Raw genomic sequence first — 26,165 nt, forward strand, 5'->3', positions numbered from 1 at the left:
CCGCCAATGTTCTTTCAAAGGTGCTCCAGACTAGGGGGGTCTGGGGGCATGCTCCACCTGAAAAGTTTGAAATTTAGGGTCTCGGGAATGCCATTTCCGGCTATTTTCGAGAGACATTTCAATAAATAAATACGAAGGAAAATGCAGTAGTTTGTTGTTTATTTTACCTATACCTCGAGTTTTCTCTGCAGCAGCTACAACAGAAGCAGAGGGTTTACAGAGGGCAAGACGTCGAAAACTCTGTTATAGTATTATCATCATCTTTATCATAGTCATATTTCTCTAAAAAATAACCGGGAACTGGGGAACTGGTGATAAGACTGACACTGTGTGGGGGCCTCGAAGGATAGAGGTTTTTTTTCTTTTTGCTTTCGTTTCTGGTCGTAAAGGCCTGCCTAAAAGGGTCCAACATGTTTGTGCAACATCATCCAACACTGTTGAATCCAACATGTTGCACTCGTTTGGCCACCATGTTGCAGTTTTTCTTTTTTTCTTTTTTTTTTCCTTTCGTGTTTCCCTATATTTCTTTGAGTGCAAATGGAATACTGAAACCAGAAAAATTAAATTTGTTTTATTTTTAAGGTCTGTACTTGTCAGTCTGCTCGTTTTCAGTAACCTCCTGTTCTAGGACGCCAGCTAAACCAACAATAAACTGATAAGGTTGACCTGAGCTAGATTTGCCCTTTTTTGCCGAGGGTTCCCTTCAGCTTCGCCGTTCTCTTCGCCCACGTCGTCTTCGACCTCTCTCTCTCTCTCTCCCGAGACTCCTCTCTCTCAAGGAGGCATCGTAAACTGTTTTAGGTCGTTAACAACGGGCGTTAAACTATTGACAACATGCGTCAACTGATTAATCTTGTGGGTGAGCTCGTCGACTACCTTCGTTCCCATTGTCAAGTCCTCATTGACGACTGTTTTTGTTGCTCCTCTTTGCGGACCCTTTGTCACTCTTACAACCTAGGCTTCCCTCGCAAACCAGTTAAAGGGGAGCAGGGCTGGCGTAGTGTTGAGAGCACTCGCCTACCACCAAGGTGGTCCGGTTTGATTCACAGACTCACTGCATAGAGATTTGTTTGAATCACTTAATAAGTCGCTCGTAGCTGTTTAAGTTAAATCTCAACAGCAACTGATAACTCTTTCAACTCTTCAATGAATTTGTATTTGGACTTTGGCCTTTAACTAAATGTTATTCCACTACATTTTTTTTTTCTTATTTGGGACAACCTACCCTCTTATTTGACCTTGCGTGGCGTCCCTATTTTTGTGATAAAGAAGCAAATTTAATTAATAATAACAATAATAAACAAGTTGATCACTACTGACAAAAACAGTCGTCACTTTTCAAGTAATGGAAATGGAAAGATATCGAAAGAATTCTAGATTAGCTGGTGCGTTGCAATAATAGATTTATTTATGTCCGTATTTCTCCGCGGTCTAGATAAATAATGAAAGTTGTGCACTTTCGGAGTGATCTCACTAGTTTGCTGAGACATCCAAATCCGGAAAAAAGACAACTACAAAAATGTTGACGTTATTTGGCCACCCGCGCGGCTATTCATTATGTCATCAACGAAATCTATAAAAACCGCAGTGATTAAATGCATGCTAAGCAAAGGTGGGGCCAAAAATAGTGCCTACTACCAGGGCTTCTGATGTTTCACGAAAAAATCTGGTAGCAAATCGCGCGGGAAATGACGTGATTTTTCTTTGATCCTTTTTTACCTAGTCACCTGTAATTATATCTAATTTTACACGGTGTATTGAGCGCCTTATAAGTCCATCTTAATTTTAATGCAAAATTAAATTATTAAAAAGCAGTTGCTCAAGAAGTAAGTATTAGATCAGAAAATGTGGAGGGTGTTTTCTCAGACTCCAGGCATTTCATTTAAAAATAGACAATTTTACCCCCTCGTTTCCATTGTCTTCTTTCTTCCTCGCTCGAGGAAGTTCCCTGGTTACGTGTCTTTGTATAAAAATCAAATTCGCATTCAGTAGATGAGTTTAACGCAGACAAAAATTATCATGCCCCTACCTTTAATTATCTTTCTGGAATCTGCTAAAATCTAGCAGACACCTGACGAGCCGCAACCAGGATACTTTCTCGAGTGACGAAAAGAGAGGACCCTGGAAACGAATTTGACCATTTTACAGTTGTGTGCAAAGTTACCTGACCTTTGAATGAAAGTGAGGCTGGAGAGTTGACCTTGTTTAGATAAAAACTTTGCTGCTTTTCTTATGCAAATTAGTACAAATTAGCATGAGAACTGACATCATTAACATAAGAAAAGCAAGGAGGTTGTTGTGCCCAATTAGTGCGCTTGTGCTTAATCCATTGACAATTAAATAAAGTTGTTATTATTAATTAGCCGGTATGTTCGAGTAATGATTTAATGAAGGTCGATATTTCTCCCCGGTAGATAAATTGTGAAAGCATTGCACTTTGCTAGTGATCTCACTAGTTTGTTAAGACGTCGAAATCCGGAAAAAAAAGACAATCAGCTATAAACATTTTTGGCGTTATTTGGCCACTATTGTGGCTATTTATTATATCACCAACAAAATCTATAAAAGGAAAGCAAAGTAAAGTAAAGTAGGTGCTTATTAATATCACATTGCAGCTCATAGCCTGATTTACGCAATTGTTTACACACTAAAATTTATAAAAATTACAATAATAATCATAATGTAGATGCTAACTGTTCTAAAAGAGAAGTAGTAAACGATAACCATTATAATAAAACCTTAATTACATTTCTTGCAACTATGAGATTTAGTTTGGAAAATAGCCTACAATGATTGTTACAAGTTCCACCAATAAAAAGTTACCTATAAAATTCGATTTTCTTGGCGGGCCATGGCAAGTATGAAACAGTTCTTTTATTCGGCTTATTGGTGCGGATATGAGGAATACTGTAACGACTATGGTTTCTTAAATTGTACCTTAAATTCTTATATAATGGTGAACGTAAGCTGTCCAGCCTATGATCTTTATCGGACTGCGATGCTATGGAAAAGCTTATCACATAGCGAATCAAAATTATCCACTATTGGTGTTACACGAAGAATTAAGCATGTGTTATTGTAGCTCTTGCCAGGAATAATGATTGAGATCGCCTTTTTCTCAATGCGAACGAGCTCGTTTATGAGATATTGCAGCATGGCGTTATAAAATACCTGAAAGGCATAATCAATTACGGACCTTACGCGCGTATTTTAGAGAAGAATCAGATCTGTTGGCTGTGATTTTGCGAGTTTGAGCTGTACTAGAAAATATAATCGCTTACTACCTTTCTTAACTACTTCTTCAATGTTCACATTCCAAGTTAGGTTGGCACTTATGGTAAGTCCCAATAAATTGGCGTTACTTACTACTTCTACTTCTTTTCTATCGATAACAACCGCATCCAGTTCATCTGGGTTCAGGGCAAAGGAAATTCGGAGCTCCTTACATTTATCAGGGTTGAGTTGCACTCTGTTCACATGAAACCACTCAATAACCTGATTAACTACACTCTGTGCCTCATTGGTAATCCCTTTCGGAACAACTTCAATTACTGTTGTGTCATCAACAAATTTCCATAAATGTGGAGTTTTTTGCATCTATATCGTTTATTATCAATTCAAAAAGCCATGGCCCAGTTTGGTACCCTGCGGTACCCCGGAGAGGATTGGGCCGCACTTGGAATAAGAACCTTTTTCTAGTTTGGTCCTTTGTAATGGATTAGACAGAAAATCAGTGATCCAGTTAATTATACTACGTGGTACGGCTAAATTACGTAATTTGTTGACTAATATAGAATGATCTATTACATCGAACGCCTTCCGAAAATCGAAAAGTAGAGTTGTTACAGTCGCCCCGTTTCTGTCAGTCTCCAGGGACCATGTATGCAATATGCTTATCAAAGTCAAAGTACTTGACGATTTTTCGGGACTGCCCCATACTGGCTACTATCAATAACGTTTAATACAGCAGGCTTGAGAAAGTCGTCTACAACGAAGTCTTCTGCCACCTAAGAGATAGAAGGAGTTTGAGAAATAGGTCTTAAATCTTTCTTCAGATCCAGAATTGGTTTCGTTTTCGGCACAGATAAGACATCGGCATTTTCCTAACAGATGGGAGGAGCTGTTGGCGATAGGAAGCATTTAGAATTGCCGTAATCGGAAAGGCCAGGATATCGCCGTACTCTTTGATTAGCCAGTTAGGGATCATGTCCGGTACGGCAGCTTTAGTGTGGTTGACTTTTAGTAGCGTCCTTTAAACGGTTTCTTCATAAACACATAGGATCTCTGGAATATTCTTTATAGAGAGACGTTCAAGCAGAAGTGGCACTTTATATTCCACTAGCGGTTCGAGAAAGGCTCTGTTGACGAAGTTAGCCTGCTCCACTTGGGAAAGGTCTGAAAAGTTATCCGCAATAATTTGACTACACAAATCGCCATTCTTGGTCTTCAATTTGCTCCACTCAGACGCTTCATTTCGTCCAACCATCCTTTAGGATGTTCATCCTTTAGATGTTGTATCCTGAACTCATAATACCTCTCTCCACAAGTTTTCCTCTCGCGGTTTACTAAAATTTTGTAATGCTTGAACACAGTAGAATTCGTATACCGTAGCTGGTGAAGGCATTTTGAAATTTCCCGGATCAAGTTCTTAAGTCTCGGGTTCATCCATGGCGCGTCGGTTGAGAACACGTGCACTTTCTTTGCAGGCATTAAAATATCAATTCTGTTGAGGATAGCTTGCTGAAATACGACCCACTTATCCTCCCAACTCCCAAGCGAAGCGAACAACAATGGGCAATCAATACTGTTTAGATATCTCTCCATCGCTACCTTACAACTTGGCCGTTGATGTTAACTTTCTGAGACGTCGGAGAAGCTACCACAGCGCTGTGGTCTGAGAGACGAAACGGTGGGAAGGCCAGTGGTGAACTGTGAAATTCATGCATGTTCGTTAGCACAACTAACGTAGCATCTTTGTAAGGAGGCACCTTAACGATTTGTTTTACGTGAAATTGTGTCAACAATCTGTTAATGTCCAATCGGTTCAAATCGCCAGATATTAAAAAACCACAGTTTGAATATTTAGACTCAACCAGGACAAGCGATTTAAACAGATGATCGAGAATTGATATATCGTCTGCCTTTGGTGGATGCATACCATGCAGACAACAACCATGCAGGACAAGCCTCGAGGGGGATGGTTTGGACTTAAATATAGCCATAAACTTTTATGATCATCGCAACAGGTCATTTCGCTCAGTTGTTGGTACTTGCACTTGCCCTCCTTAAATGAAAGCTTAGACACAGCCGTGAGCATCTTGCTTTCGGTCTTCACGGACCAGGGACTAGGGAGTTAGAATTTGTTACAGAAGATAAATTCACTAACTGCAGTTAATAGACCTTTTTCGCTTGTACATTTTGTTTACCTAATGCAGGTCATGTGATAATCAGGATGTTTGGGCCTTTGTTTTGTTCATTATGAACAGAACAAAGGACCAAACCTCCTGAGTATTATCACACGATCTGTATTGGAAAAACAAAATGTACAAGCAAAAAGGGTCTAGTAAAGCCATGTTCAGCAATTTTGGGGCCAGAAATAGTGCCTACACCCAGGGGTTCTGATGTTTCAAGAGAAAAAATGCGGAAATCACGCAGCATTGACAGCAATTTGCGCGGCAGATTACGCGATTTTTCTTTAACTTTAACTTTAACTTTATTGAATTTGTTGCGCGTACAAAATAGCATCAGCAACTGGAAAAGAAAACAGGACGATGTCCCAATTGATATTTAACTTATTTTACCATGTCACATAAGTCCATCTTAATTTTGATGCCAAATTAAATTACAAAAATACAGTATGAAATCGGAAAATGCGGAGGGTGTTTTCTCAGACTCTCTGGCAACTAATATACAAATAGACCATTTTACATCCTTGTTCCCAGGGTCCTCTCTCTTCCTCGGTGGAGAAAGTTCCTTGCTTGCGGCTGGTCACTTGTCTTTGAATACAAATCAAATCCACACTGATGGTGGGTCACTGACTTAATTTTATCAACAGTAAAGTTCAATTCTATCTTAAGAAGGAAGAACCCGATTGTTTTTCTTTACCAAATGGCGCTCACGTCCTAAGCAGACTTCAATTTTTATTTTATTTATTATTATTATTATTTATATAATATTTTTTTTTGCAACCGACGCGAGCGGATATTCCCCGGCACAGAGGACTTATATATTCTTTTTGCGTTTCTTTTAGATTAATAGATATTCTCGCGCCTAGTCATGTTAATCTCCACTTCCTACTGGGCTCAGTAGATGAGTTCAGTGGAGACAAAAATTTAATCATCGTTCCCCTCCCTTCAATTATCTTTCTGACCCTAGTCACAGGCGATTCGGAGAGAATTACTTGGTAGATGTGTCAAGGTTTCTCTTACAATTACTGGCATCGATATATTGTTTAAGCCCCACAGCCAGTAATGCCTCAGTTTCGGTAGATGAAATATTGAAAACATCAGGTTGTGGTCTCCAGAATCCACTTTTCCATTATTTATTACAAACTGAACCTGTACTTTAGACGCCACAATTTACGGCTAGTGTGCAATTGACAATTGTAAATTTCGTAAAGTGTAATTTACACCATGCTGTTGAGAATAACATTGGTTTCTGCGTTCTAACGAAAGCATGGCTGACAAACCTGGATTCGGTTTGAATCACAAGTCTTTCTTCTCGTTGTTATCTATTCAAGAGCTTTCCGCGGCAATCATCGACCTGGCGGTGGCACCGGCATTTTGTTTCATGAATCTTTTGTTGCTTTGATTGTGGGTGGAAAAGAACATGATTCTTTTGAATTCTCTGACTGGAATCTCAAAGCCTCTAATCGCTGAATCCGAATTATAGCTCTCTATCGCCCTCCCATCACTTCTATACTTCGGTATTTTTGGATGAGTTTTCCACCTACCTTGAAAATGTTATTATGTGTCCTGAACCGCTGATTATAGCAGGGGACTTCAATTTCCATTTGAACTTGGTGCATAGTAATAATTCAAGAAGATTCAAAGAGTTACTGCAGACTTTTGGTCTCTCTCAAGATGTAACGGCGTCCACGCGATCGTGAACCACTACTCAAGAAATCAGGCCTTGAGTTAACTTATAAAAAAATCCGTCCGGTTAGCAATCTGCCTTTATCTCTTAGGTTGTTGAAAAGGCAGTTCTTGCTCAACTGCTTTCACATTGCGAACCCAATGCTCCCTTACGTAAATTCCAGTCAGGCTTCCGAAAATTCCACGCAACCGAAACTGCCTTGCTATAAGGTTCAGAGCGATATTCTCATGGCTATGGACAATCACGAAATCACGCTTTTAGTGCTACTCGATTTAAGGACGTTCTCGCCAAAATCTACTTTCATCTCTCTTTGAGAGTTAGATCATATCTCGTTGAGAGAGGTTACAATCCATCGGAAGTCAGTAAGCAATTGAAAAAGCGAAAGCTCTACCCAGGGAAGACTTACTTGGCTGAAAACCGAAATACAAAAAAATCGTCTTTCCTCTTGTGGTCGCCTATAACCCTCATTTACCTATCTTATGCACTGAATCGCTATTGCGCTCCCAGATTTTCCCAAAGGGGTCAATTATTCCCTCTTACAGAAGACCCAAAAACATAAAATAGATCTTAGCAGGGCCTAAAAGATCCAAAGCCTGTCGGAAGGCCGATCATATCGGGTTGTGAAGGGCCCACTGAACGTATATCATCATTTGTTGACAGTCTGCTTCAGCCAGTAGCAAAAGTACAAAAATCGTATCTTAAAGATACCACAGAGTTCGTAAACTTCATAGAAAGGACGGAAGTCCCTGAAACACCTTTCTCGTTTCAATGGATGTCACACCAATATACCACAGGAGGAAGGCATAACTGTTGTATGCAACGCATACGAAGTTTTCCACGAGAACAACCCTCCTATACCGACTGCTCTTTTAAGAGGGATGCTTGGGCTGATACTTAAAGAAAATTCCTTCCAATTTAATGGAAGAAACTATCTTCAAACGCATGGAACCGCAATGGGCACAAAAATGGCAGTTGCTTTTGCCAATATTTTCATGTGCGCGGTAGAAACAGATGTCTTGAGCCAAAGTAACACCAAACCGCTAGAGTGGAAGGGATGTTGTTCTTTATTCTTCCCGTGAAAAATGTATCTAAGGCGTATTCGCCTTGCAAATTGGTTAAAATCTTGTAGCAGCTGTTGCCGTATTTGGTTTTCTTTTTTCACGGGCGTAGGGATAAATTTTAATCCCCTAGATGGGATGCTAGTCCATCGCAGGGTTACCCCCAGCATTACGCCGGTACCCATTTATACACTTGGGTGGAGAGAAGCACCGTGAGAGTAAAGCGTCTTGCCCAAGAACACAACACAATGTCCCCGGCCAGGGCCCGAACCCCTTGCGTGGCGTCCCTATTTTTGTGATGAAGAAGCAAATTTCATTAATAAAAACAATAATAAACAAGTTGATCGCTACTGACACAAACAGTCGTCACTTTTCAAGTAATGGAAATGGCAAGATATCGAAGGAATTCTTGATTAGCCGGTGCGTTCTAATAATAGTTTTATTTATGTCCGTATTTCTCCCCGGTCTTGAAAGTTGTGCACTTTCGGAGTGATCTCACTAGTTTGCAGAGACATCGAAATCTGGAAAATAGAAAACTACAAAAATGTTGACGTTATTTGGCCACCCGCGTGGCTATTCATTATGTCATCAACGAAATCTGTAAAAACCGCAGTGAATTGAATCCATGTTCAGCAGAGGTGGATCCGAAATAGTGCCTACACCCAGGGATTCTGATGTTTCACGATAAAAATTGAAAGGAAATTGCGCGGGAAATTACGCGATTTTTCTTTTGATATTATTTTACCTAATCACATGTAATTATATCTAATTTTATACGGTGTATTGAGCGCCTTATAAGTCAATCTTAATTTTAATGCAAAATTAAATTATTAAAATGCAGTTGCTCAAGTAGTAAGTATTAGATCAGAAAATGTGGAGGGTGTTTTCTTAGACTCCAGGCATTTCATTTAAAAATAAACCATTTTACATCCTCGTTTCCATTGTACTCTCTCTTCCTCGCTCGAGAAAGTTCCCTGGTTACGTGTCTTTGTATAAAAATCAAATTCGCATTCAGTAGATGAGTTTAACGAAGACAAAAATTATCATGCCCCTCCCTTTAATCATCTTTCTGGAATCTGCTAAAATCTAGCAGACACCTGACAAGCCGCAACCAGGATACTTTATCGAGTGACGAAGAGAGAGGACCCTGGAAACGAGTTTGACCATTTTACAGTTGTGGGCAAAGTAACCTGACCTTTGAATGAAAGTGAGGCTGGAGTTAACCTTGTTTTGATAAAAACTTTACTGCTTTTATTATGCAAATTATTACAAATTAGCATGAGAAAAACAGGAGACAGTATGAGGACAGGCGATAATTTTCTTAGTCTTTAAACGATTTTTAAGGCTTCTCTCCCCCTCGCACCTGCTTCCTGACCATGAGAAAAAAATATATATATATTTACCGGCCGAGGGCCAAGGTCGGGCCAGATAAGAAAAAAAAGTTGCCCTGAGGGCAGTACTCGAGACCTCGGGCACAATAATTTTTCTAACATATATTTTTCTAAAGGGTTTGAATTGGGTAGAACATTGAGTTAGCCAATTTGGTTTGTTGTTTAATTTCCCGCAAAACTAGGTTTAGAAATAAACACCTTTCTATCGTTGATGGGGAGTAGGCCAATTTGGATAAATCGTAGCCTTGGGCGTTGGATTTTTGGTAAGACCGTGATCGGCGAGTACTCGGAATGAGCCTTTATAAAACCTAAATCGGAATAAATATCAATGTTCTCGTTTAATTCGAATTTCTGAAAATAATTTTAAAAGTAGAATTAAGATGAATTAGTTCTACGTTAACTTAGGTTTGAAGACGTTTTCTTTACTTTTATTTCTAGAGCTCTCAATTTCAATAAAATAACTCAACTCCCAGAAACGATGTTCTCAGGACTCGCAGGTCTACAATATCTGTAAGTTTATTGCTCCGCATAAACTGTGACTAAATTATATAGCTATGCTCCTGGTCACTCAACAGGGTTTGTTTCAGTTACTTTATAAGTGACTCACATCTGTTTAAATGAAAACTCAAATGTAATTGCTGACTCTTTGAAGAATGAATTCGTAATTTGTAGGTTGGAGTAATGATTTTATATTTCTCAAACAGTACTTTTCCGAATTTTAGACCTCTCAGATTATGGAGAATGTCAACTGATTCCGAATACTACCTGAGAACTCTTTACACTTCGAGTTTTTTTGCTTTGTTTTTTGTTTTTTAATGAAACGTTCGGGGGAATTTTCTTAATCAATTCTGGAGAAGAACTTTATTTCTATAAACTGCATTTGGTTATAAAAAAAAATTAATTTTTCTGTGAGAAAAGTTCACCATATTTGGAGTATTTTTGATTTCATATTATTATCATTATCATCATCATCATCATCATCATAATTATCATTATTATTATTATCATCATCATCATCATCATCATCATCATCATCATCATCATCATCATCATCATCATCATTATCGTCATTATTATTTTTCCTTTTGTTGTGTTCAAAACTAGCAAACTGTCCTGTATTTTCTTTTTGATTTGAGGTTCCACCTACTTATACCTAGTTTTGCAGATTTCTTATACATTACGTTCCATGCTTTAATGTTATTGACCAACTAAAGTGTGAGGTCAAGATGGCTGGATATCCGCCAAGTTCTTTTTTGCGTGTTCATAGACCGAGAACGAGGCCAATATCCAGCCATCTTGACTTGACAAGCTTGGTCAGTAAGGGATTAAATGGGATAAAACACCCAGAAATCCTGAGCTGGCATGATAGCTCCATCTTGCCCGCCAATCCTTCACAGGATTTGGTTCATCTTGCCTGCTCACGGAGCGAGTTATATAATACATCTTCATAACAATAAATAACTCAACTCCCTGAAAAGATGTTGTCATGACTGACATCCCTTCACGATCTGTAAGTTTATTGCTCCAAATAAACTGTCAAAAAGATACAAAGAGGTGCACCTGGTCACTGTATAGACATTTGTATGAGTCACTTAATAATTCGCTGATAGCTGTTTAAATTAAATCTCAACAGTAACTGATAACTCTTTCAACTCTTCATTGAATTTGTATTTGGACTTTGGCCTTTAACTAAATGTCATTCCACTAAATTTTCTTATTTTTTATTTTGTTTTTTTATTTTGGTACCAGTAACCTCTTATTTGACCTTGCATGGCATCAATATTTTTTTACTGAAGAAGGACACTTAATTTTATTATAACATCAATAATAAACAAGTTGATCGCTACTGACACCATCAGTCGTCACTTTTCAAGTATTGGAAATGGAAAGATATCGAAGGAATTCTTGATTAGCCAGTACGTTCCAGTAATGGTTTTTTTTATGTTGGTATTTCTCCCCGGTCTTGATAAATAATGAAAGCTGTGCACTTCCCGAGTGATCTCAATAGTTTCCTGAGACTTCGAGATCCGGAAAAAAAGACAACTAATCTATTTGGCCACCCGTGTTGCTATTCATTATGTCATCAACGGAATCTATAAAAGCCGCAGTGATTAAATGCATGTTAAGCAAAGGTGGGGCCAAAATAGTGCCTACTACTAGGGCTTCTAATGTTTCACGAAAAAACTTGATAGCAAATCGCGCGGGAAATGACGTGATTTTTCTTTGATCCTTTTTTACCTAGTCACATGTAATTACATCTAATTTTATACAGTGTATTGAGCGCCTTATAAGTCCATCTTAATTTTAATGCAAAATTAAATTATTAAAATGAAGTTGCTCAAGTAGTAAGTATTAGATCGGAAAATGTAGAGGGTGTTTTCTCAGACTCCAGGCATTTCATTTAAAAATAGACAATTTTACCCCCTCGTTTCCATTATCCTCTCTCTTCCTCGCTCGAGGAAGTTCCCTGGTTACGTGTCTTTGTATAAAAATCAAAATCGCATTCGGTAGATGAGTTCAACGGAGACAAAAATTATCATGCTCCTCCGCTTAATTATCTTTCTGGAATCTGCTAAAATCTATCAGACACCTGACGAGCCGCAACCAGAATACTTTCTCGAGTGACGAAGAGAGAGGACTCTGGAAACGAATTTGACCATTTTACAGTTGTGTGCAAAGTTACCTGACTTTTGAATGAAAGTGAGGCTGGAGAGTTGACCTTGTTTTGATAAAAACTTTACTGCTTTTCTTATGCAAATTAGTACAAATTAGCATGAGAACTGACATCATTAACATAAGAAAAGCAAGGAGGCTGCTTGTGCCCAGTTAATGCGCTTGTGCTTAATCCATTGACAATTAAATAAAGTTGTTATTATTAATTAGCCGGTATGTTCGAGTAATGATTTAATGAAGGTCGATATTTCTCCCCGGTAGATAAATTGTGAAAGCATTGCACTTTGCTAGTGATCTCATTAGTTTGCTAAGACGTCAAAGTCCGGAAAAAAAAGACAATCAGCTATAACCATTTTTGGCGTTATTTGGCCACTATTGTGTCTATTTATTATATCACCAACGAAATCTATAAAAGTAAAGCAAAGTAAAGTAAAGTAGGTGTTTATTAATATCACATTGCAGCCCATAGCCTGATTTACGCAATTGTTTACACACTAAAATTTATAAAAATTACAATAATAATCAAAGTATAATGTAGATGCTAACTGTTCTAAAAGAGAAGTAGTAAACAATAACCATTATAATAAAACCTTAAATACATTTCTTGCAACTATGATATATAATTTGGAAAATAACCTACAATGATCGTTACAAGTTCCACCAATAAAAATTTACCTATAAAATTCGATTTTCTTGGCGGGCCATGGCTAGTATAAAACAGTTCTTTCATTCGGCTTATTGGTGCGGATATGAGGAGTACTGTAACGACTATGGTTTCTTAAATTGTACCTTAAATTCTTATATAATGGTGAACGTAAGCTGTCCAGCCTATGATCTTTATCGGACTGCGATGCTATGGAAAAGCTTATCACATAACGAATCAAAATTATCCACCATTAGTGTTACACCAAGAATCTCGCATGTGTTATTGTAGCTCTTGCCAGGAATAATGATTGAGATCGCCTTTTTCTCAATGCGAACGAACTCGTTTATGAGATATTGCAGCATGACGTTATAAAATACCTGAAAGGCATAATCAATTACGGACCTTACCCACGTATGTTAGAAAAGGATCAGATCTGTTGGCTGTGATTTCGCGCGTTTGAGCTGTACTAGGAAATATAATCGCTTACTACCTTTCTTAACTAGTCGTATAAACATAACAACTTTCTTTAATTTTCCAGACATGTTTCGACGGTACATCCGTCATCTTCAGTGTTACATATTTTGAAATCGCCGTTGAATTTAAAGCGCGCGCGATCTTACAAACTTCGTTACATTGCGTTGTCAATATTGCGTATTAAATCAAAACAGAACAAAACAAAAATTTAAATGAGTGACGCTTAGTTCCTTACAGGGAGAGAGTCAGGTTAATGTGTTTCACCTGCTGGTTGAGATCGGGCTTCTCCCATTTTATATACATGGATTCCTTAAGCTTCACTTGGTACTTAGTGGCTGCAGAGTCCAGGATCTCGAAGCAATCCTGTGTGCAGGATGCCTTACAAGACTCTGAACTCTGCAGATGTTTAAAAACGTTCGAAGATCTGTCTGAAAGTAAGTGCTCGCGCACTCGTGTGGAGAAGTGTCGGCTGGTTTCACCAACATAACAAGCATTACAACTTGCACACGAAAATTTATAGACCATACGCGTGCGAAGCCCTACAGGGACAGCATCTTTCACATTAAAAAGACTCCTGACTTTGAAAGTAGTGAAGACTAACCTTATATCAATAGGTTTACATAACCGATTAGCAAGTTTGCGTATACACCTCTGTGCCGTGACTGAGAAGTGCCCAACGTAAGGGATTTTAAAGAAAAACTTAGGTGTTTCCTGGGGCTCGATTCCTGAATGAGACTGTGTTTTCCCTCCCTTGACTGCTGTCTGAATATATTTAGAAATATATTTGTTGATAAGGTTTTCAGGGAAGAGATTCCTCCGCAGAATGACAGACAATTTTTGAAGATCAGTATGGAACCCCATCCAAGTGTTGTTTATCTTAAAAGTCTGTCATTCTGCGGAGGAATCTCTTCCCTGAAAACCTTATCAACAAATATATTTCTAAATATATTCAGACAGCAGTCAAGGGAGGGAAAACACAGTCTCATTCAGGAATCGAGCCCCAGGAAACACCTAAGTTTTTCTTTAAAATCCCTTACGTTGGGCACTTTTCAGTCACGGCACAGAGGTGTATACGCAAACTTGCTAATCGGTTATGTAAACCTATTGATATAAGGTTAGTCTTCACTACTTTCAAAGTCAGGAGTCTTTTTAATGTGAAAGATGCTGTCCCTGTAGGGCTTCGCACGCGTGTGGTCTATAAATTTTCGTGTGCAAGTTGTAATGCTTGTTATGTTGGTGAAACCAGCCGACACTTCTCCACACGAGTGCGCGAGCACTTACTTTCAGACAGATCTTCGAACGTTTTTAAACATCTGCAGAGTTCAGAGTCTTGTAAGGCATCCTGCACACAGGATTGCTTCGAGATCCTGGACTCTGCAGCCACTAAGTACCAAGTGAAGCTTAAGGAATCCATGTATATAAAATGGGAGAAGCCCGATCTCAACCAACAGGTGAAACACATTAACCTGACTCTCTCCCTGTAAGGAACTAAGCGTCACTCATTTAAATTTTTGTTTTGTTCTGTTTTGATTTAATACGCAATATTGACAACGCAATGTAACGAAGTTTGTAAGATCGCGCGCGCTTTAAATTCAACGGCGATGTCAAAATATGTAACACTGAAGATGACGGATGTACCGTCGAAACATGTCTGGAAAATTGAAGAAAGTTGTTATGTTTATACGACTATCTATATTGTTGCTGCTATCTAGACCTTTCTTAACTACTTCTTCAATGTTCACATTCCAAGTTAGGTTGGCACTTATGGTAAGTCCCAATAAATTGGCGTTACTTACTACTTCTACTTCTTTTCTATCGATAACAACCGCATCCAGTTCATCTGGGTTCAGGGCAAAAGAAATTCGGAGCTCCTTACATTTATCAGGGTTGAGTTGCACTCTGTTCACATGAAACCACTCAATAACCTGATTAACTACACTCTGTGCCTCATTGGTAATCCCTTTCGGAACAACTTCGGATACTGTTGTGTCATCAACAAATTTCCATAAATGTGGAGTTTTTACATCTAAATCGTTTATTATCAATTCAAAAAGCCATGGCTTAGTTTGGTACCCTGCAGTACCCTGCAGAGGATTGGGCCCCACTTGGAAAAGAACCTTTTTTCTAGTTTGGTTCTTTGTAATGGATTAGACAGAAAATCAATGATCCAGTTAATTATACTACGTGGTACGGCTAAATTACGTAACTTGTTGACTAATATAGAATGATCTATTACATCGAACGCCTTCCGATAATCGAAAAGTAGAGTTGTTACAGTCGCCCCGTTTCTGTCAGTCTCCAGGGACCATGTATGCAATATGCTTATCAAAGTCAAAGTACTTGACGATTTCGGGACTGCCCCATACTGGCTACTATCAATAACGTTTAATACAGCAGGCTTGAGAAAGTCGTCTGCAACGAAGTCCTCTGCCACTAAAGAGATACAAGGCGTTTGAGAAATATGTCTTAAATCTTTCTTCAGATCCAGAATTGGTTTCGTTTTCAGCGCGGATGAGACATCGGCATTTTCCTAACAGATGGGAGGAGCTGTTGGCTATAGGAAGCATTTAGAATCGCCGTAATCGGAAAGGCCAGGATATCGCCGTACTCTTTGATTAGCCAGTTAGGGATCATGTCCGGTCCGGCAGCTTTAGTGTGGTTGACTTTTAGTAGCGTCCTTTAAACGGTTTCTTCATAAACACATAGGATCTCTTGAATATTCTCTATAGAAAGACGTTCAAGAGCAGAAGTGGCAACTTATATTCCACTAGCGGTTCGAGGAAGGCTCGATTGACGATGTTAGCCTGCTCCATTTGGGAAAGGTCTGAAAAGTTATCCGCATTAATTTGACTACACAAATCGCCATTCTTGGTCTTCAATTTGCTCCACTCAGACGCTTCATTTCGTCCAACCATCTTTTAGGATGTTCATCCTTTAGATGTTGTATCCTGAACTCATAATACCTCTCTCCACAAGTTTTCCTCTCGCGGTTTACTAAAATTTTGTAATGCTTGAACACAGTAGAATTCGTATACCGTAGCTGGTGAAGGCATTTTGAAATTTTCCGGATCAAGTTCTGAAGTCTCGGGTTCATCCATGGCGCGTCGGTTGAGAACACGTGCACTTTCTTTGCAGGCATTAAAATATCAATTCTGTTGAGGATAGCTTGCTGAAATACGACCCACTTATCCTCCCAACTCCCAAGCGAAGCGAACAACAATGGGCAATCAATACTGTTTAGATATCTCTCCATCGCTACCTTACAACTTGGCCGTTGATGTTAACTTTCTGAGACGTCGGAGAAGCTACCACAGCGCTGTGGTCTGAGAGACGAAACGGTGGGAAGGCCAGTGGTGAACTGTGAAATTCATGCATGTTCGTTAGCACAACTAACGTAGCATCTTTGTGAGGAGGCACCTTAACGATTTGTTTTACGTGAAATTGTGTCAACAATCTGTTAATGTCCAATCGGTTCAAATCGCCAGATATTAAAAAACCACAGTTTTGATATTTAGACTCAACCAGGGCAAGCGATCTAAACAGATGATCTAGAATTGATATATCGTCTGCCTTTGGTGGATGCATACCATGCAGACAGCAACCATGCAGGACAAGCCTCGAGGGGGTCGGTTTGGACTTAAATATAGCCATAAACTTTCATGATCATCGCAACAGGTCATTTCGCTCAGTTGTTGGTACTTGCACTTGCCCTCCTTAAATGAAAGCTTAGACACCGCCGTGAGCATCTTGCTTTCGGTCTTCACGGACCAGGGACTAGGGAGTTAGAATTTGTTACAGAAGATAAATTCACTAACTGCAGTTAATAGACCTTTTTCGCTTGTACATTTTGTTTACCTAATGCAGGTCATGTGATAATCAGGAGGTTTGGGCCTTTGTTTTGTTCATTATGAACAGAACAAAGGACCAAACCTCCTGAGTATTATCACATGATCTGTATTGGAAAAACAAAATGTACAAGCAAAAAGGGTCTAGTAAAGCCATGTTCAGCAATTTTGGGGCCAGAAATAGTGCCTACAGCCAGGGGTTCTGATGTTTCACGAGAAAAATTGCGGAAATCACGCAGCATTGATAGCAATTTGCGCGGCAGATTACGCGATTTTTCTTTAACTTTAACTTTAACTTTATTGAATTTGTTGCGCGTACAAAATAGCATCAGCAACTGGAAAAGAAAACTGGACGATGTCCCAATTGATATTCAACTTATTTTACCATGTCACATAAGTCCATCTTAATTTTGATGCCAAATTAAATTACGAAAATACAGTATGAAATCGGAAAATGCGGAGGGTGTTTTCTCAGACTCTCTGGCAACTAATATACAAATAGACCATTTTACATCCTTGTTCCCAGGGTCCTCTCTCTTCCTCGGTGGAAAAAGTTCCTTGGTTGCGGCTGGTCACTTGTCTTTGTATACAAATCAAATCCGCACTGATGGTGGGTCACTGACTTAATTTTATCAACAGTAAAGTTCAATTCTATCTTAAGAAGGAAGAACCCGATTGTTTTTCTTTACCAAATGGCGCTCACGTCCTAAGTAGACTTCAATTTTTATTTTATTTATTATTATTATTATTTATAATTTTTTTTTTGCAACCGACGCGAGCGGATATCCCCCGGCACAGAGAACTTATATATTCTTTTTGAGTTTCTTTTAGATTAATAGATATTCTCGCGCCTAGTCATGTTAAAGGCCCATTTTCAACCGAGATCCCTTGCGCGCCCGGAGCATTTTTCATATATGAAAAATACGCCATTTTTCTTGTAGTCGTGGAATCGCTTTGATATCTTCTTCCATCTTGCAAATTAGGGTTTTCAAAGTTCCATCTTGAATCGTGTGCGAACAACAAACTATCGTAGTATCCACATCAGTAAATAGTTTTCAATTCTTACATGTAAGACGGTGAAAAACGTCATTTGAAAAGTTGATGCCGCCGAAGTAGCGGTCAAGAGGAAGGCCGAGTCTGGCCGGCTCTGCAAAGCTTATTCGACTTAGAGAGTCCGTGTATGATTTATGGAGGGCAAGGAAAACAACCATGGGTTTCGGCAACACTACAGACAGTGCTTTTGCAGAAATATTATTGCATTGTTCCCACAATGGAACTGGAGACTCCGGGGAGATTTTTTCGAGGTGAGAATAATTATTTGACTGATTTTTACTTGAGATCCCGAGTTATGTATGTAAGCGGTCTCATTTGTATAAGGCATTATTCTATAATTGAAATGCGTAAACTAAAACAGTTTTGGCCCATATTGATTATTAATATTTTATATTTTATTTAGTGTTGAAGGCGAACAATTTCCTTCAACATCAGGTAAGCTTTGTACAAGTTTTATACACAGGCTCGATTTATGATTTTTCAATCTCAAATATTTAGCTGCAAATTTGTTTACTGTGTTCTTCACCTAATCTATGTTTTTCTTTTTTATAGTGTTTGTGAATGACTATAGCAATGGCCTTCCAGCTATGTCCACTCCAGTTCGTGCAGACGGTCCTGTGCCCAGATTTGCTTCCCCTTCAAAACAGATTGGAACGTCAAGTGCAGTCTTTGACAGGTACTATTTTTGATGGAAAAAAATGTCGGTTATTAAAGGCATGTGGCACAGGGTTTTAAAAAATATATACATATATATTTAATATTTTTAATATTTCTTACTGCATATTTATGCCAAATACCTTTTGCTACTGTAATTATTAGAGATAATGTGATACATGTATGTGATTCAAACAAAACCTAATTTGTCTAAAGTGTGTATTGGTTGTGACTCTTTTTTCATGGACCTTTTTGGTGGTTGATTCCAGAAATTAGTGCATACAAAAAACGGTGCCAACATGTGTGATAATTATTTTTAAATGGCTGCAGTTAATTACACTTGATTGTTTTCTTGTATTCAAGTTTTGTTGATATCACTGGAGATCCAGAGAAATCAAGGTTGGAGGTGTTTGCTCAAACCAATCACAGTTTGGCAGGGAATCCATTTTCTGTTCTTTGTCTTGATCAAAATGATAGTACAGACAGCGACAATGCAAGTGAAGCAGCTGAAAGTGTCCTTGTCATCTCAGCTTTGGACAACCACCAATTTCCAGAACTGGAACAAAGGTATGTTCGCATGTGGCTATACTGTATATCCTGTGTATACCTGTTAACATCTGGGAAATGTTGACTTCCCATGAGCATGCTCCAGCAAGTGTTGTATGCTGATGAAAGAGCCGAATATGTTAAAATATGTTATAAATATGTTAATGCTGTTTGTATGTGGCTGGACAGGGAAGGGGGGGGGGGGGGGGGGTTATAGAAAACAAATGCTCCTTGAGCAAAACCATGTGCAAATAACAGTCCTGAACCTCAAATTTGGGTAAAATGTCCTGAATTTTGGGGACATTTCTAAAATACTCAAACTTATGAATTTTTACATTCTGTACATGTAGCATGAGTGTCATTCTTGAAGAACTCCATGAGAGTGACATGTCCAGTGAAGAGGGTGTGGAAGAACATAGTGACATTGGCGAGTGCAATTTAAGTGAAAATGAAACTTATGAGACTACTGATGGCACTCAACATTTTAATGAAGCTGCATGTAGGTATGTGATGTTTGGTCATGTCATACATGTAGATATAAACTTCATGGAACAAATAACTCTTGTGAACAGACTATGCACCACTGTACAGACAGTTTTGTATTATTTTGTCATAATTATTACACATGATATTCTTATAAGCACTTTATGTTAAAATGAACCACTATCATTGTCAGAGGTTTTTTTAATTTCAGTGAATTTATTCTCATGAATGAAATTAACAAATTGATGTCAGTTTTTCATGCGTCTGTCCTGTTATTGATCATGAATTGCATCATAACATTGTCAAAGTAGCTGTGTTGACAATGTTATGACGAAATTCATTGTCAATAACAGGACAGACACATAAACTGACATCAATTTGTTAATTACAAGAACAAAAAAGGCAAGGGGTCAAAACTAAGTCAAAACACGAAAAGAACGTGAGACAAAAATGCAAAAAAATTCAATCTGATGCGAGCAATATCACGTCAGTTTCACGTAAATTATAAATTCATGTGTCTGTCCACTTATTGACAATAAAAATTAGCCAATGAGCGTTCAAGAATTTTTGCAGTCATTGTAAAATATTTATTTGATGCTTATTTACAGCATGGACATTAGCTCTGAGGATGATGAGAGGACACTGACAATGATTGATCCTCTATATGGCAGCCAATCCAATGAGGATGAATGTGTACCTGGTGATGAGGCTGGTCCACAGCCAGAGGAGGAGGTGGGTAAAGGCTCAAAGTCAGCAGAGAAAAACAAAGACAAAATCTTGAAAAAGCTAGAAAAAGCGTTTTATTTGTTGACTGATGTGAAAGACCTCAAGGCGTACCTTGCTTTACACTAGCGCACAAGGGTGATTGTTTCCATCAATAAGTTGGTAGAACTATCCACAGACACATGTGCTTTAGAAAGTGGAGGGAAAGTTTGTGGAGAAGTTCTCTGTTTAACACAAGATGTGACTTCCATTGGATCACGAGTTGAGATCACAAGGAAATGTAGAAATGGGCACCACCAAAAATGGATTTCATCAGAGGTCCTGGGAGCAAAGCACAATTCAGATTTTTATCTTAATGATTATTTGTTGGCTGCGGCGATAATAATTTCTGGTAACAATTTTAGCAAATTTGCTCTACTGTGCAAGGCCCTAGGACTGAGCATCATTAGCAGCAATACATTCACACGTTTTCAGAAGCATTGTGCTGCACCTGTTATTAGTGATGTTTGGAACAAAATGAATGGCCTGATAGTTGACATACTTAAGCAGTATGAAGAGATATGTTTGTGCGGGGACGGCAGAAATGATTCACCTGGTCATTCTGCAAGGTATTGTGTCTATACCTTGATGGAACATGCCACTAAAGTTGTCGTTGACATGGCTGTTATTGACAAGAGAGAAACTGGTGGCAACTCTGTCACTATGGAAAAGGAGGGTCTTCGACGACTCCTGGAAAAAATGGCCACTGTTCTTCCTTTTAGTGAAATAACGACAGATGCTTCATCCTCTATCATGAAATTGGTGCGTGAAATGAAAGGTACATTGGTTAGGGCTTTATCTAACAAATATTAATGGTGTAGTTAGAAGTAGTGCACTTGTAGGCAAGTAATCACTTTATCTTTACCAGCAAATTCTGCTGGTGAACTTTATTATTAAAGAATATGTAATAACAAATGCTGGATTCAAATGAAGTTGATGATTGAAATTTTAATTAACACAGACACGTCAGATGTGATGTATCTGAACTTTCTGTCTATGAAAGAATCACTACATACAGTTTTCATTATTACAAGGACATACAATGTCTGATAGAGCTATATGTGTGGCTGTGGTTTAATTTATATCATTGGTTGTAATGTTGCTTGTATATTGTTTTATTTCTTGACAGATAAATTTCCACAACTACTTGAGTTGTTCCACTCGCTTGACATTTGGCATAAAGCCAAGAAACTTAGCAAGTGTCTTCACCAAGTAGGTGGCTATTTCATTTTCTTATTAAAAGTTGATGATGATACATTTCTCTGACTAATAAACACTTATCACGTATTATTTATAGAAGATCAGTATGGCTGAATTCCCAGAAAAATAATTTTAGGGGCCCAAAAAAAAAAAAGAATTCAAGATCTTTTTGTGATTACATTGGCAGTAAATAATTATTCCTAAAAGATAATCTACTTTATTTTCGTTACAGGCTGCTCGAATTAAAGGATGTGAATCACTAAAAGAGTGGATTGATGATATTGTGAGTCATTTTTGGTTTTGCTGCCAAAACTGTGAAGGATGTGTCGATGAGCTAAAGGTACCATAATAGAGAGATTATTGATAATGTTCTCCTCAATCATAAATTTTGTTAGGCTTAAACTACAACTGATTACACTTGCAATCCTCCCTATACAGTATGTATGTAGTATCCTCTTCTTTGGTAATGCTTGATTATAAAGGATTCAGATGTGACTGCATTTTTACAAGTGTTTGACAGCCAGATGTCCTTTCAATTACACAGGTCATGTGAAAGTTTGAAACCTACAAATCAACAATACTGCATATTTTTAGTGTCGACTGAGTAGCAGGTTAGACTACTTTGAATCATCCACTTGCAGGAAGTTTGGTTTGGGGTACTACATCATGTTTGTGGTGATCACAAATGGGCTGAAGGTGAATGCAGGCATTCCCCAGAGGAGACACCATCAAATGGAAAGACCTACCTGAAGAAAAGTTCAAAAGCTTTGGCAGCTTTAAGAAAAGTGGTCCTTGATAAAAAGTGGCTTAGTAACTTGGCATTCTATGTTCGTTTCAGGTTCGTCTTCAGTTATATCACTAACCTTACAATATTATTAGGTCATGAGTAGAAGTTTAAGTTTTATCAACCATCATTTTACACCATTTTCCCTCCAATTTCTGCAAGTTCCCCCCACAAATAAAACTGGAATCAAATTGTGGTAATTAAATTTTAATGTTTCTTTCATTCCTCTAATATCAGTGGGATGTAAATTTTTCAAGCCTAGAAGGGAGAGAGGATTTGGTTCAAAAGATCATCAAGTTTCAGTAATCAGGGATAACAGTTATTGTTGTACAACTGACCATAGGGAAAAATCACAGTATGTGATTTATTCTTTTCTGTTGAAGGTTGGGTGGTGTTGGTGGGGGGGGAGGGGGGGGGGACAGGGCCATGTAGATAGACCATTGCCTTAATTGATTAGATGTATGATCTGTGTTTCTTATAGGCACACAAGTGTTCTTGAAAGCTACAATAGTATGCTAACAAAATATGCTCCCAAGAGAATGGCATTCGAGTAAGAAACTTAGAACTTACATTTGAAGTGACTCATATGCTGATGATTATTCATTTGAATTGATCATGTTAACTAGTAAGAGTTGTGTAATGTTAATTTGTAATCATAGCTGAAAGAGCCCGTCTTTTGACTTGGTGTTTTTTAGGTATCCTTACTTCATCATGCGTATTATGCTGGCTGCCATCGACCACAATATGCATCTTTGTAGAGGGCAGAAACTGAATGCAGCTGGCGAGGAGCGTGGCCACAGAAAGTACTCTAAGCGCACACAAAAATTCCACGCAGAGACTGTCAAGGAAGAGAAAGCGTACTCCTATTTCCCCTTTCTCATGGCCAAAATGTTGAAGGAGCGTTGTCTTCTGGAGGGAAGCTTTTCTCAGAAAGCTGATGACAATGTGTTCAACCCAAAGCAGATTGCTCCCACTATTGCCATGAAGGCAGCACCCTCTACTGAGGTATTGATGAAAGGGCCATCGCGTCTTGCTAAGCCACCTTTGAAAAAGTGGAACAGTTCAACAGGGGAAACAACTGATCATTAATTTTATAGTTTTTCTTCAAAAATATTAGTATTGCACCTGCATTGATGAAACACATAAAAACATTGTTTCGTGGTAAATTATAGGAACATGTTTTAATACCACTGATCATAATGTCACTTTACAAAAGTTATTTTTCGTAGAGACAGACTTTATCCAGCTTATAGTTGCATGAAATACAACTGGTTTAAATTTTTTGAATCATAAATTAGGGAGAAAATAACCCTGTTTTTAAACAATTAGCATGCACCACTTCTAATGCAAAGTGCTTTGTAGATTTTTCCCTCTTCCACCTTTCCCACCTCATACCCCTCCCTGTAGTTTGTCATTCTTTCTGGAAATCCCATAAAATGATTTCATTGCAGGCATCCCCCCCATACTCTTATATTTAAATTAAACATGTTTTCAGGCTTGTTTGTACCAAGTTGTGATCAAAGTTATTTAGGCTAAGGCAAGACATGAACTTTTTCAATACAGTTAATTTTAGTTATTTGCTCAAATATTATTTCTTACCCAGTAGAGTAGGAGGTTCTGGTGGCATTTCATAAAAAATACCCTCGTAAGACTCTCGCCCCCTTGAAAATACTCTTCTCCATAAATATATTATGTTACTTGTTCCAGTGTTGGCCAAAAGAGGAAAAGACATGAGATGCGTGTTCAGAATTTTATTTACTTACAAAGACATGTATGGTTAATGCAGTTAGACACTTAACTCTAAGATTTCTTGCATTTTCATCAAGCATAGAACAGACTTGTTCACAATACAGGTGTCAGTGAATTTGAAAAAAACAAATATGGGAGTACTTCGTATTTTCATAGAACTATTTAGCTGTTTCTGTATCCCATGTATTGACCATCTGCTGAGGGATACATTCTTCTTATTGACAATACTACACACGAGTTTGCCAAACCTCCACAGAACAAACTGTCTATAGGCAGCTTTCCTGAAACTCTCCATGGAGAAATTGAATTCATCCGCCCGTATATCGCAGCGAGCCTTGATGCAAACCTCAAGGATGTCCGTGTCTAGGAAAATATTGTTGAATGCCTGAAATCTTGTAATACAGGCCACCCTCTTACAACAAACATTTTCGATTTCGTTCGGCATTGGCCTACACACATGGCATTTGCACCACTCGGGACAAGTGTCACCAGGACTTGGAGGGGGAGGTGGAGGTGCATTCCTTTCTTGAAGAAGATTCTTTGCAAAGTCTAAGCTTCCTCTCCCCATAGCCAAAACATTTCTTAGAAGGTAAGCCATGTCTTCTCTTTGAAGAGGGGCAAGAAATTCCTGTAAAAAAAGAAATTATGAAACATCAATCTATTTTCTTGTTTCCAGCAACTGTATCTAAATACCTTTGCATGTACACGTCACATAATTATTTTATTTATTTTTTGCAAAACTCTTCAGTCAAGTCAAAACAGTTTGTGACTGAAATGCTTTCTCGTTATTGAAGTGTCTAGCTGGTGAGAGTACATAGTGTGCTCGTACATAAATGGAAATTTCTCCCAGCGTGGCTTTTAGTAATGAATCTTGTGGTGTGTACCAAGTAGTTTGAAGGACATTAAGGATAGTATGGCGAACAGTGTTGTCAATTATTGTGCATGGATAGCATGTCAAAAGTTAGAAAAACGTCTCATTGCTAAACTTTCTTTGGGTATGTTATTCCATTTAGGCTCACTGCAACATGTTTCTTATGCAATTTGTAAAATGGACTTTACACACTTCTACACACCTCGATTTGAGTCGCAGAGGATTGAACTTCTCTTGTAAGCTGTACTTCTCCATCGGGATCAATGCCGTCATGCTCGTTTTCTTGGGTATTCTCACGAGCCTAGGGAAGACACATCGCAATTTTAATGTTGATAAGGCTTCGAATTTATATGGGATAAATGAAATTATAAAAAGCTGTGAGCGATCATTCGCACTTACCTTGTTTTTGCATTTGGAATGAGGACATCTGCACCGAGTTGAGCAATTCTTGTTCGCCGCTTTACACACACAGAAACCCTGACCTTTCTTTCGGGCACAGGCACCTTTACAATTACATATCATCTGCAACAGCAAGCGAAAAGAAAATTTTTACGCCAACAAATAATAGGAAAGAAATTAGTACAATTTGAATCGAAATCAAATGGTTGCACGTGGCTTTACCAATCTGTCACATACCTCTTCATCTTCCGCAATCTTCTCTTCTTCTTCGCTCCCCTCATAGATTCTTGACCCGTAGGCGTTGAGTCCCACATGTACTTGCAAATCTATAGATTCGTCTGTTTCCATAATTACTAAAAGAAGGAACTCCGTACTTTCCTCGCAGGTTTGGCAGCTATCTTGCTTTGGAAAAGACCGGGCGACGGGAGTATTATAACAGTCGACCAATCAGAGTTCGCCATTTAACAATAGCGCGATTTCAA

The 26,165-nt window shown here is 38.5% G+C and overlaps 2 protein-coding genes across 2 annotated transcripts; both read left to right on the forward strand.

Moving 5' to 3' along the window:
* The first annotated feature begins 18,391 nt into the window (after positions 1 to 18,391).
* On the forward strand, positions 18,392 to 22,658 carry LOC138050126 (uncharacterized). Its single transcript, XM_068896590.1, has 9 exons — positions 18,392 to 18,486; positions 18,639 to 18,670; positions 18,788 to 18,911; positions 19,253 to 19,456; positions 19,786 to 19,938; positions 20,527 to 20,650; positions 21,810 to 21,892; positions 22,113 to 22,220; positions 22,522 to 22,658. The coding sequence occupies exons 1-8, from the start codon at positions 18,392 to 18,394 to the stop codon at positions 22,141 to 22,143; spliced, it is 846 nt and encodes a 281-aa protein (XP_068752691.1). The 3' UTR covers positions 22,144 to 22,220; positions 22,522 to 22,658.
* Positions 22,508 to 24,062, forward strand: LOC138048935 (uncharacterized). Its single transcript, XM_068895017.1, has 3 exons — positions 22,508 to 22,718; positions 23,146 to 23,214; positions 23,360 to 24,062. The coding sequence occupies exons 2-3, from the start codon at positions 23,177 to 23,179 to the stop codon at positions 23,751 to 23,753; spliced, it is 432 nt and encodes a 143-aa protein (XP_068751118.1). The 5' UTR covers positions 22,508 to 22,718; positions 23,146 to 23,176; the 3' UTR covers positions 23,754 to 24,062.
* The last annotated feature ends 2,103 nt before the right edge of the window (positions 24,063 to 26,165 follow it).

Source organism: Montipora capricornis, chromosome 5 (assembly GCF_036669925.1).
Source record: "Montipora capricornis isolate CH-2021 chromosome 5, ASM3666992v2, whole genome shotgun sequence".
NCBI classification, from domain to species: domain Eukaryota; kingdom Metazoa; phylum Cnidaria; class Anthozoa; order Scleractinia; family Acroporidae; genus Montipora; species Montipora capricornis.

What these genes read in the sequence shown, in the direction of transcription:
- LOC138048935 (XM_068895017.1), top strand. Translation starts at nt 23,177, where the DNA reads ATGCTAACAAAATATGCTCCCAAGAGAATGGCATTCGA. An exon ending in CCCAAGAGAATGGCATTCGA is followed by an intron (nt 23,215 to 23,359) that starts GTAAGAAACTTA and finishes GGTGTTTTTTAG; the next exon opens with GTATCCTTACTTCATCATGC.
- LOC138050126 (XM_068896590.1), top strand. Translation starts at nt 18,392, where the DNA reads ATGGGTTTCGGCAACACTACAGACAGTGCTTTTGCAGAAATATTATTG. An exon ending in TCAAGTGCAGTCTTTGACAG is followed by an intron (nt 18,912 to 19,252) that starts GTACTATTTTTG and finishes CTTGTATTCAAG; the next exon opens with TTTTGTTGATATCACTGGAG. An exon ending in GTCCACAGCCAGAGGAGGAG is followed by an intron (nt 20,651 to 21,809) that starts GTGGGTAAAGGC and finishes ATTTCTTGACAG; the next exon opens with ATAAATTTCCACAACTACTT.